General features: G+C 33.9%; 1 protein-coding gene across 3 annotated transcripts in view; it reads left to right on the plus strand.

The window, feature by feature from the left end:
• The window catches only part of COP1 (COP1 E3 ubiquitin ligase), a 166,731-nt gene that overhangs the window by 95,400 nt on the left and 58,615 nt on the right, over positions 1–12,716 (plus strand). For all 3 annotated transcript variants that reach the window (XM_014561409.2, XM_032463682.1, XM_032463681.1), the window contains 3 exons: positions 2,873–3,016; positions 5,358–5,466; positions 5,844–5,925. In XM_014561409.2, coding sequence (XP_014416895.2) covers positions 2,873–3,016; positions 5,358–5,466; positions 5,844–5,925 — 335 coding nt within the window. The remainder of the gene's footprint in view (positions 1–2,872; positions 3,017–5,357; positions 5,467–5,843; positions 5,926–12,716) is intronic.

Genomic DNA, 12,716 nt, shown 5'->3' on the forward strand with positions numbered 1-12,716 from the left:
TCCCCATTTATATTATTTCTTTAAAAAAAGTTTATTTTTTAAATTTAAAAAGTTGTATGAAACTGAATTGTTGCAGTTAACTTGTATAAACCACTTGTTTTATTACTGGTGATAGTGGATAGCAGAAATGAATTTTGTGTATCAAGCAGGACTTATAGTTCTTTTTTGAATTTATTTGCACAAGCGCCTTTTCAGCCTAACTCGTCACTGTTTATTATTTTTGTTTGTGTCATCAGATTTCATAATTAGGGCAGCTGAAATACTGTATTGTGAATTAAGAGACCATCCATTTTGATTAGCTCTGAAAAGCTCTCTGTACCTGGAATGTACATTGTCCTTTTGAGTTTATTCCATGATGTATTTCTAGAGTTTGATTTTATTTGTGTTTGGGAACAGATATGATTAAATTTGTCCAAGATTGGGAACAAATGATTCGGTCTTTGGAAGTACTTAAATTCTTAGTTATATGGAAGGTCTTGCCCTTTTTTCCCCCCCCAATAAAGATAGCTGTTTGTCTTTCTTTCCCTTTCAGCCAACATTTACTAGAAATAATACTATTCTTTACACTTTTTTTAAATCAATATTCCTATTAAAATTTTATTGTTTTTAAACTTCAAAGAACCTCAATATCCCAGAATATTAAAAAAAGGATACCGTGTAGGCTCTTGATATCCTAATATATTAAGAACAAAACATGACCAAAATGTAAGAACACAGTAACAGTAAAGTCAAAACAAAAAGTTAATTTTTTAGTAGAAGAGTTAAGAATGAACTGACATAGCTAAATAATAACCTTTGTTGAAATAAGAGAGCTGTCTTGAATAACAGGGTAACAAGAGAAGAAATAATAGACTTACTTATTTATATTATCAAATCAATTCTTTGACAGCACTTTTATTTATGTGCCAGTTTTCTTCCTGCAGTGTCTTTGGAATTTTAATAAATTACTCTCTAAACTTTTTTATATTAAAAACAAATAGTTGGGAAGTGACATGTTAACTTTTACTGGTACAACATTTGGAATGCTGTTGAGTTATAAGCCATGTATGTTTGTAGGTGGAAGAAAAGTGTTTAGAATAGAATAATGTATGTGGTTCTCCCTTGAAGCCTTTAGCAGTACCAAATTTCCTAAGGGTAAGATTTCAGTTCTGATAACTCTGTCTTTTGCCAGACATAGTAATAGACATACTAATATTTCTCCTTCAGTGGCATAAGGCTGTGGGTATAAATTGAGTTAGGATAGATGAGTAGTTGCCATCAATACAGTTAATGCTGCTTTAGAGTCCGCAGGACAGATAACAGTAGCTCAGACAGCAGTTCAGTTGAGATTATTGTACAAATAAATCTATTGCAGTGCTACATAGTTGTATTGGAGGGCGCATTGGCTGAATTGTGCAATAGTCAATGACATTTAATGAAATTCCTTTAAAATTTTTATAAAATTAAGGAAGGATTTAAAGCTATCATGAAAAATGAGCATCTCGATGTGTGTTTTAATGGGAAATATTCTTAATGTGTACTTTTCTTTATTCATTATCATCAGCTTAGCAGAGCTTCTTACTATATTATTAACTAACTGATTATTAATTTTTTGGTAAAAGGTTATCACAGGTAATCTATAAAGAAAAGTACGTCATGTAGATGTTTGTGTGCGTTTAATGAATGCTTGAAATATGCAGAATACTAGTGTATCGTTTTAGACATTTACAAGATGGCTGACTTTGGGCTAGTTACTACAGTTCTAGGCCTCTGTTTTCTCATGTGTAAAATGTGGATGAATTAATACCTATCTCATTGAGTTATTATGAGAATTAAATGAGTTAATATGCACAGTGGGCATAGTGAGTGGTCAGGGAGTTATCCATAATTATTATGTAATTAGTTGAAGATCAGTGAGAACTCATGTATTGTCTAGCCTTTTAACTAAGTTCTAGAAAGGACGCTTACCTCACTGAGAAATAATGTATGTGATGATTCACTTTACTTTTAATTCCATTAGATCACTTAGTATTCTTGCTGATTATATAACACCTTTATTGAGACTCCCAAGTTAAGATCTGTAAAGGGGAATAGTCTTGTGCTCTGCTAAGTAGCTTTTTCTGGAACTTGTATAAAAAGTCAGTAAGAGAGGGGTGAATTCCCTAAGTAACTCTAAAGGAAGAGAGATGTTTAGCTTTTTCCTTGTTTGTTGGTGGTTTAAGGAATCTGTATTGGGGGTTAATAAGTCAGAGATCATATTTGATTGGGAGATTAGAGATGGACTTGGGGAAATGTAATGATAATTTAAGATTCCATTTTTATTGTGTATTTTACCCTTTTGTCATCACTCCTTCCTTAATTGCTTCAGTAATTCAGCTTGTATACTGACTCATTAAAATGGCATGAAATATTGTGAAATTCTGTCATCCCCACCAAATGGTAAGAAGGGAAATAGCTAGAATTTATGAGAAGATTGATTGACAGTTCTCTTTTGATGTATTTTTACTATACCAAACCACTAAATCTTTCCTCACTACTTAAACAGTATAACTCTGTTAGCTTTGACAGTTGGGTATGTTGTAATATGGTTATTAAAACTGAATTGAAAACTTGTCAAGTTTCCAGGAACAAAAGAACCACCCTAAGCAGAATTGTGTAGCTGTACACAGTTGGCCCCCACTTGTCATTTTACATGTCTTGATAATGACTTCATCTGGACATAGGGCCTAGTACAATTTGAGGGCATTTCAAGCAGATCTCTTATCCTTGTAGACAGGATCACTTTAGAAGTAGGGGAAAAAAAAATTCTGAAATGTTGTCATTGTAAACATCACAAGGATAGGTAAGTGGTGCTACTGACTGCTTACAAGTATGTGTGTATTTTTTCCCTTAGTATTGAATTTGACCGGGATTGTGACTATTTTGCAATTGCTGGGGTTACAAAGAAGATTAAAGTCTATGAATATGACACAGTCATTCAGGATGCGGTGGATATTCATTACCCTGAAAATGAAATGACCTGCAATTCCAAAATCAGGTATTTACATTATTTTCTTGACATAACACAGTGTGTATATAATAATTAGTATCTGTAATTAGTATGAGTTTGTTATTTTACCTTTTCATGAGACTCTTACTCATTCATGGTGAACACTATAATTATATACGGAAGATACATCAGAATATCTTTTTTATAAATACTGGTTGCTTTCCTCTCTGGGGGTTAGTAGTTACTGTTTTTCTATTTGCCAAATGAAAATCCTTTCTTTCCCTTAATCAAGTAAAGGTCTTTATTGTGAATGGCCTTTCACTGGGTATTGGATAAAGGATTCCGGTAGCCCAATAAGTAGGGTCTCAAAGTCAGGAATTTTTCCTCTAGCATGCACACATCTTTAAATATAGTTGTTTAGAGTTTTAAGAATTCTTTTCACAAGAACATTCTGCTTCTTTCCATGAAGGCATAGCATTTGCTTCATGTATTTGAGGGTAAAGTTAATAATGGGTGCTTTTTAAACCTGGAATACTGTTTAAAATGCAGGAACTGGACCCTACTTATGATCTGTCCCCCAAAATCTTAGAGGAATCCTAGAATCTGCATATCTGAAACAGTCTTCCTAAGCTAGTCTCATAGCACTGACTTAAAAGGGAGTAATGTAAGGAAATCACTTAATAATAAATTTATTCAGAACTTTGAACATTTTCCAGTCATCCCTGTACCATTTTTATCTGGATGAATGACACATATAGTATGTGAGTATAGATGGTTATTTTAATAATGTTAATAATATAGCAAGTATTACAGTCTTTTTATAATTTATTTGTTATAGCTTTCCTTTTTGTTTCCTAATTTACTCATTAAAATGATAGACTGATAATGCTCATTTGTCAGTGGTGCTCACCATCATGAGTCTGTTACAGTTATTTTGTCCTAAGTGGGAAGAATACAACATGATTAAGTCATCATTTTGTTGAATTCTTACGTATAGGCATTATCCTAAGTGCTTTGTCTTAAGCAAACAGTTAATGCCCCATTTTATACACAAGGAAGCCAAAGCACAGAAAGGTTCATTAACTTGCTTAAGATTGCACAGCTAGTTTGTAGATGAGTCTGGATTCAAGCAGAAGTAGTTTGGTTCCAGCATCTGTACTCCTAACCTTTTCATACTACAAATAGAGGCCATAATGGTAATACCTATTTCATAGGATTGTACTTTAAGTAAATCCATGTAATACATTCAGTACAATACTTGGCCCATATCAAGAATTTGTAATAAATGTTACTGTAATGAAAATACGGGCTAGAGGGGTTACTTTTTCTGTCTTGACATATGTGAAAATAAGACAATACTTTACGGAACCTTGGAGTAAAGGGAGTAAACCGTTCAAGGCTGAAAACTGTGGGTTTGGGGCTGAAACTACCAATATGTAAGCGTGCCTGAAAGCAGTTTGGAGTACACCAGTTGTGAAAGGGAACTAAATTACCCAAGGCCACAGCTAGTACGTGGCAGATCTGGAGTTTAAGCTCAAGTCTATCTAAAAATCCACAGCTCTTAACTGTTTCATATAATTTCTCCCAGAAATTGCAATAAGTATATTTACATGTACAGATGAATTCTTCCAATCGCTAAAACTTATCCTTGACTGCAGCTAGTAGAGAGCAAAAAGACTTTATTGTGTTCAAATGCTTGGACGTCATGTAGGTTAATTGCTTTGCATTCTAAGTGACTTCTTCCTTCATGTACGTTAGCTTTACTGTATGCATGATGAGCATATGTGTCTAGCCAAAAACATGCATTTTTAGATGTTGCATTCTCAATTTTGGAACATCTGAGGATACCTAAAACCATAAAAGTTAAGAGTTTAATTCTAACAGTTAAATGCTTTTAATTGGAGTTTCAGTCATACACTTATGTTATGATTTGTATATAAACACAGAAACCCAATTCAAACTAATTTATTGGTTTATATGATTCGGCACAGCTGGATCCAGGGGCCTGAACAGTCTGGTTAGATCTCTGTCATTCTGTCCTGGAGTGCTTTGTGCCCCCTTGGCCTCTGTTATCTTCATTTATTGGCATGCTCTCCTCACACGTTAGAGATGGCCAGCAGCAGCTTTAGGCTCATCATATCCATCTTGCAGCTCCTGATGAGAGTGAAAAATGGTTAAGGGTCGTGACTTGGTAGTTTCAATAGAAAAATCTGGGAATCATTTGATATCTTTCTTCCCGGGTGTGTTGTGAGCAGGATGATGATTGTGAACTCATGTAGACCACTTTAAAAGGGTTCTAGGCTTTCTGGACACATCAAAGTGCTTTTTGTGCCTGTTGTTATTTATTTCTATGTAAAGTGAGGCTTAACTATATATTCCTTTCTTTCAGCTGTATCAGTTGGAGTAGTTACCATAAGAACCTGTTAGCCAGCAGTGATTATGAAGGCACGGTCATTCTGTGGGATGGGTTCACAGGACAGAGGTCAAAGGTCTATCAGGTAAATAAGGATACTAGTTACTTGGTTAAAGAATCACATCTTTTACCTTCTTAATAATTGTAGAGCTTCATGTGCTTTATAATTACAAATTTAAAGTCACTGTTTAGGATTTTTGTAGACCTGTGGAATGCTTTTCTGAAGCATCTCTTTAGACTGTTTGCATTTGTAGAATGTATCAAGTGAATTTCCAAAAGCAGTAATTTTAGTAAATGTTTGTATAAAAACTTTAGGAGCTGCTTTGCATCTCATTTGATTTCCGAGCCAGTTCTTTCTCCCTCTCATAGCAGTAAATTTGTGTCATTTGTTTGTTTGTTTTTTGCTTTATTTATTTTAAGATCTATAGTCTGTCTGAGACTTTGTCTTCCTTCTACATCCAGGAGCATGAGAAGAGGTGTTGGAGTGTTGACTTTAATTTAATGGATCCTAAACTCTTGGCTTCGGGTTCTGATGATGCAAAAGGTATTTGAATTCCATCCCCCAGCTTAATTCCTTTTACTGGCAGAGCTGCAGATACTTACTGAAACCCATAGCAATCCTTTGTGGTTACTGATTATTCTAAAAATAATCTAATAAGCACAAAAATCTATTTCTCTTTTGGAGTGAGTGAAAAATGAATATACTGCATCTTCATTATAATAATGTGTTCTGGATTCATGCCACTTGGTGACATTTTTATAACCGGTTCCTTTATATATACCATCGAATGAATTTTTGTTGAAATATTTAGACATTTCTATACTTTGAATTATATTAAATTTCCTGTGTGTATTAAAATCTTTTAGTGAAGTTTGTCACGTCACGTTTAAGGCAAAAATTCTGCATCTCTTTCTGCCAATTTAATTGACCTCTCTTCTATTTTTCCTTGTAGATCCATCTTTACTATTCATTCTTTTCTGTTTTCCTTATTGTCTTGCTTTAGCCTGGTTCTTCTCATCATTAGATTTATAAAGCCCTGTTAGAAGATTTTTTTTATGTTTCGAGTTAGTAGCCTTAATTTCTTTGCCCTTCCCTTCTTTTCCTTCACGTAACTTGCAGACTGGTGACGGATAAGCAAGGTTAGCTCTAACGTTGAAAACTTCATTTCACAATGATAGAGCTATTCTGTTCTATAAAAGTCAAGTGGCATGACTAGACAACGCCCCAAAAAGTTTTGGATTAACAAGTAGCAAGTTGTTTACCCACAGTGTATGTAGATTGGAATACCTTCCTTCTTGATTGCTTTAAGAAGTTATCTTTGAATTTCTAAATTATTTAGAGTATTGTGTTACAATTGATATTTTTATGTTTGAGAACAGTTTCACTAACGTTAAACATCCTTTTTATAATACCACAGTGAGAAGAGTCTTTATGAGAGTGCTTGTGTTTTTGTAATGAAGACTGACATTTGTTCAAAGGTGGTAACTGGTCAGAATCTTCATCAGGAAAATGGAAGCAATTTAAATAGGAAGAGCAATTTAAGTAGGAAGAGATTTTTGGAAAATTTTTCATTAATTTTAAGTTGTATTAAAATACACATACAGTTAACCGTTTTAACCATTTTTAAGTATACTTACTGTTCAGTGGCACTAACTACATTGCCATTTTTTTGCAACCTTCACTACTGTCAACGTATAGAACTTTTTTTCATATTGCAAAACTGAAAGTTTGTTTCTGTTTTACTGAAACAGTAACTCCCATTCCCCCTTCACCAGCCTCTGGCAGTCACCTTTCTACTTTGTCTCTATGAAATTGACCTAGTACTCTTAAGTGTCACATTAGAGTATTTGTCCTTTTGTAACAGATTTATTTTACTTAGCATAATGTTTTCAAAGTTCATCCATGCTGTAGCTTGGGTTAGAATTTCCTTATTTTATAAGACTGAAAAATAATCTTTTCTATGAATATACCACATTTTGTTTCATTCCTTGATGGACAGACACTTGGATTGCTTTCACTTTTAGGCTGCTGTGAATAATGCTGCTATGAACATGAATGACAAAATATTTCTTTAATTTTTTTTTAATTTTGTAGGGCATTTGGACTTTTATTTATTTATTTATCTATCTATCTATCTATCTATCTATCTATCTATCTATCTATCTATCTATTTATTTATTTATTTATTTATTTATTTATTTATTTATCTGGTGGGGGAGGTGGTTCGATTTATTTATTTACTTTCTGAGGAGGTACTGGGGATTGATCCTAGGACCTTGTGCCTGCTAAGCATGCACTTTACCACTTGAGCTATATCCTCCCCCCCAAAATATTTCTTCATATCCCTGCTTTAAGTTCTTCTAGTTATATAGTCAGAAATAGAATTGCTGGATCGTATGATACTTACATATTTAATTTTTTAAGGAACTTCCATTCTGTTTCCCACAATGGCTGCACCATTTTATATTCCCACCAATAATGCCCAACTGTCCTGATTTTTCTACATCCTTGCCAACACCTGTTCTTTTCCCTTTTAAACAATAGTGATCTTAAGTGGTATCTTATTATGGCTTGGCTTTGCATTTCCCCAGTGATAGTAATGCTGAACATCTTTCCATATGCTTATTGGCCATTTGTATATCTTCTCTGGAGAAATGTTTAATCAAGTCCTATGCCCATTTTTCAATTAGGTGTTTGGGTTTTTTTGTTGTTGTTGTTATTGAGCTGTAGGAGTTCTTAATGTATTATGTATGTTAATTCTTTATCAGATATGTGATTTGTTGATAGTGTGCTTTGATGCACATAATTTTTTCATATTGACGATGTCCAGTTTGCCTGTTTTTCTTTCTTTTGTTGTCTGTGCCTTTCATGTCATATTCAAGAAGTCATTGTCAAATTCAATGAAATTCAAGTAAGTTCAATGAAAATTCAAATAAATTCAGTGATACTCAGTGTAAATTCAAGTTTTTGCTCTATGTTTTCTTCTAACAGTTTTGTTGTTTTAGCTGTTACATTTATGTCTCTGATCCATTTTGAGTGAACTTTTGTATGTGGTGTAAGGTAAAGGTCTGACTTTAGTCTTTTACACGTGGATATCCAGTTTTTCCAGCACTGCTCGTTGCAAGATTGTCCTTTCCCCATTGGAAGGTCTTGACACCCCTGTTGAAAACCATTTGTTCATATCTGTGAGGGTTTATTTTTGGACTCTGTTCTCTCCCATGTGTCTGTATCTTTGTCTTTATGCCGCTACCACACTGCTTTGTTTACTGTAGCTTTGTTTAGAAATCTGAAAGTGAGTCCTCCATTTTTTTCTTTCTTTCTCCGCCCCCCCCCCCCACCCCAGATTGTTTTGCTGTTTTAGGTCTGTTAAGAGTCTATATGAATTTTAGGATGGATTTTATTCTATTTTTGCAAAAATCTTCATTGAGATTTTTGTTAGGAATTGCATCAAGGCTCATCTATCTAACTGATCTTTTCAAAGAACCAGTAGGGTTTTGTTGACTTTATTGATTTCTGGCGTTAATTTATTGATTTTTGCTCTGATTTTTATTATTTCTTTTCTTCTGCTTAGTCTGGATTTGATTTGCTCTTTTCTCTCTAGTTTCCTAAATTGGAAGCTTAGGTTATTGATTTTGGATCTTTTTTCTTTGCTAATATGTGCATTAATGCTATAAATTTTCCTCTAAGTACTTCATTCTACAAATTTTGTAAAGTCGTATTTCATTTTCATTTAGTTCAAAATATTTTTAAATTTTGCTTGAGGCTTTTAAAATTTGATTTATATTATTTTAAAGTGTGTTGTTTAATCTACAAGTATTTTGGAATTTTCCAGCTTTTTTTTTTTTTTTTTTTCGACTTCTAGTTTAATTCCTTTGTGGTCTGAGAGATACATTGTATTATTCCTGTTCTTTTAAATCTGTTAAAGTCTGGTTTATGGCCCAGAATGTGATCTGTCTTGGTGAATGTTCCATGTGAGTTGGAGAAGACTGTGTGCTCTACTCTTACTGGATAAAGGACTTTCATAGCTAGAGAGGAGAAGTCAGTGCCTGGCTTCAGAACTTTGAAGGACAAGGTTGTTGTGGCTAATGCAGCTGGTAATTTGAATTGGAAGCTGGGGCTCACTTATTTTGAAAATTGTAGGGCCCTTAATAATTAGGCTGAATCTACTCTGCCTGTGCTCTGTAGATGCAACAGCAAAGCCTGGATGACAGCACTTCTGTTTACAACATGGTTTACTGAATATTTTAAGGCCACTATTGAGACCTACTGTTCAGAAAAAAAGATTCTTTTCAAAATAGTACTGCTCATTGACAGTGCACGGGGTCATCCATGACCTCTGATAGAGATGGACAATTAAATGGATGTTTTTTTCATGCCTGCGGATACAACATCCATTCTACAGCCTGTGGCTTAAGGAGTAATTTCAACTTTCAAGTCTTATTATTTAAGAAATAACATTTTGCAATGCTACAGCTGCCATAGATATATGACTCCTGATGAATCTAGGCAAAGTCAATTGAAAACCTCTGGAAAGGACTCACTGTTCTAGATGCAGTGAACAACATTCATTATTCATGGGAAGAGGTCAAAATATCAACATTAACAGGAGTTTGGGAGAAGATGATTTCACCCTTCACGGATGATTTTGAGGGGTTCAAGACTTCAGTGGAGGAAGGAAGTAACTGCCGGGTGTGGTAGAAATAGCAAAAGAACTGGGATTAGAAGTGGAGCCTAAAGATGTGGCTGAATTGCTGCAATCTCATGATAAAATTTGAGCAGTTGAGGAGTTACTTCTTATGGATGAGCAAATAAAGTGGTTTCTTAAAATGGAATGTATTCCTGGTGAAGATGGTATGAAGATTGTTGAAATGACAACAAAGGATTTAGAATATAACATAAACTTGGTTGATAAAGTGGCCTGGTTCAAGAGGATTGAATCCAGTTTGGAAAGAAGTTCGACTCTGGGTAAAATGCCATCAAACAGCATTGCATGCTACAGGAAATCGTCCATGAAAGGAAGAGTTAACCGACAGGGCAAACTTCATTTTTGTCTTGCTTTAAAAGGTTGCTACAGCTACCCCTGCCTCGGCACCACCATTCTGGTCAGTAAGCAGCCATCAGCACTGAGGCAAAGCAGTCTTCCGGCAAAAGGGCTCTGATGATGGTTACCCTTTTTTAGTAATAAAGTATATTTTAGTTGAAGTATGTAAAATATTTTTTAGATATAATGCTCTTGCACATTTAATAGACTAAAGTATAGTATAATATGACTTTCATGTATATAAAGCACTAGGAAAGCAAAAATTTTGTGTAACTCACTTTATTGCAATATTTGCTTTATTGTGATGTTCTGGAACCTAATGTGCAGTATCTCAAGGTATGCCTGTGTTTAGTATTAATTAAATATATATATCACTCCTTGACTGGTGATTTTACTTACAAAATATAGCCTTTGTGATAATTTTATAGTCAGAATATTTTAAATTACTTTTGATGTATTTTACATAAGTATATTTAATATCTTATATATTTAGCTTTTGATAAATTTTAGCAGTTATTTATTAATGGAAGTTATTTTTTCATTGCATAATTAAGTCCTGAGTCTTTACAAATGATATTTTTCCTATTCATGCTGTGTATTTTAAAAATAGTTTGTTTCCAATTATATATGCACATATTTGCATGTTAAAGAACTATCAATATGTAGCAAGGTAATCAGAAAAGATTTCATAAGCCATTTTATGAGTTCTTTGGGAGAAATGTATTTTCCCTTTTAAATATATAACCTAAGAATCATTTGCAATAAATAATTTTGCATTTGAAATAAAATAAGCACATTCTTTAAATGCTTTTTTTTTAAACTCTAAATATGAGTTGAAGAATTTAGGCTTTAGGACAGAATAAAATTAGTCTTATACATTCTAAGTTTTCATAGTTTTATAAGTTAATGTAAAAGTGCTAACTTTGAAACCTTGCTAAATTTTAAAAGTTAATTTTAGTTAACTCATATTGAATGAAATGCTTTTACTTCTTTTCATCAGAGGACTAAAAAAGTGAACTGCAGCTTAATAAATAAATAGCATTATGATAGCAGTTATCTTTTTTATAAGATATAACTTTACTAAGTGTAGTATCTCCTGGATCCAAATGAAGTTACAATGCTTATTCTGGCCGTCATCCCAGATGGCTCCCAGTGATCTCTGGTTTCCGATATTCCCACACTTGTTTAGTTTCCCTTCCTCCCCCATTGTGCCAGCCTGCATGATGGGAAGAATACTGCAGAAGGTGTGTGGCTTCTGAAGTTTGGTTATAAAAGACAGCACAGCCTTCATCTTCATCATTCTCTTTCCAGTCACTTTGGTTTGGGAGAAGCCAGGTGTATTGTCATAACCCCAAATGGTGGGGAATTGAATCCTCATGCCAAGAGCCATGTTGAGTGAGCTTTGAAACAGGTCATCCAGCTCAGCTTATCTGTGACCTCTGAGCCTTGACACAGTAAGCCAAAAGCACCCAGCTAAGCTGCTTGGGGTGTCCTGTTTCTCAGAAACTATTTGACGTAGTAAATTTTGTTGTTTGTTTTACATTGCTAAGTTTTGGGGTAGTTTGTTGTACAACAGCAGCTAACTGATATGACCAGGGCTGTTTTCTTTTTGATGAAATTTAAAAGAAAAACTTGCATTTGGTAATCAGCATTGTCAAAATGCACATCTTTGTGTTTAATCTTTTATACTTTTTTATAGACTTACCAAATAGTGTAGCTGTTTACGGTAGTTTCTGGTGAAGTAGCACTTTTCCTTTTCACTCGCTCTGTTTTCTGTAGGATCTAGACAGCAGTTCATAAATGGGTCCAGGAGCATCCTATAGCACGCCTACCTGTGCATCCTCACTAAAGATAGGCTTTCTTACTGTGTCAGACTCCTGTGCCTGTTTCCTTTATCTTTTACAATGAATTCTTAAGCTTTGGTCCAAATAGATATGCAGCCCTATCTGAGAAGCTCAGAAACATATAAATCCTGTACATTGAAATTGATACTGACATTATTATAGATGTGCAATGTGTTCTGTTTTTGGAAAAAAAAATTTTGAACATAGAACTTAAACTTAGGGACTCTTTAACCCAAATTTTACAAATTAGTAGATTTTAAACCTCACCTATCCTCTAATGTAGTTGAATTTTTAAAATCTCTATTCTTCAATGGGACTTAAAATTCAGGTCATACTTCAAAAAAAAACCCACAAAAACCTTTTCTTTACCTATTAGCACTTAGTTTTAAGTAATAAAGCACTTAGTTTTAAGTAAAAAGTTTATTTCCTAAATTTGTTTTTATTTTTAG

Source organism: Camelus ferus, chromosome 21 (genome assembly GCF_009834535.1).
Source record: "Camelus ferus isolate YT-003-E chromosome 21, BCGSAC_Cfer_1.0, whole genome shotgun sequence".
NCBI lineage: Eukaryota > Metazoa > Chordata > Mammalia > Artiodactyla > Camelidae > Camelus > Camelus ferus.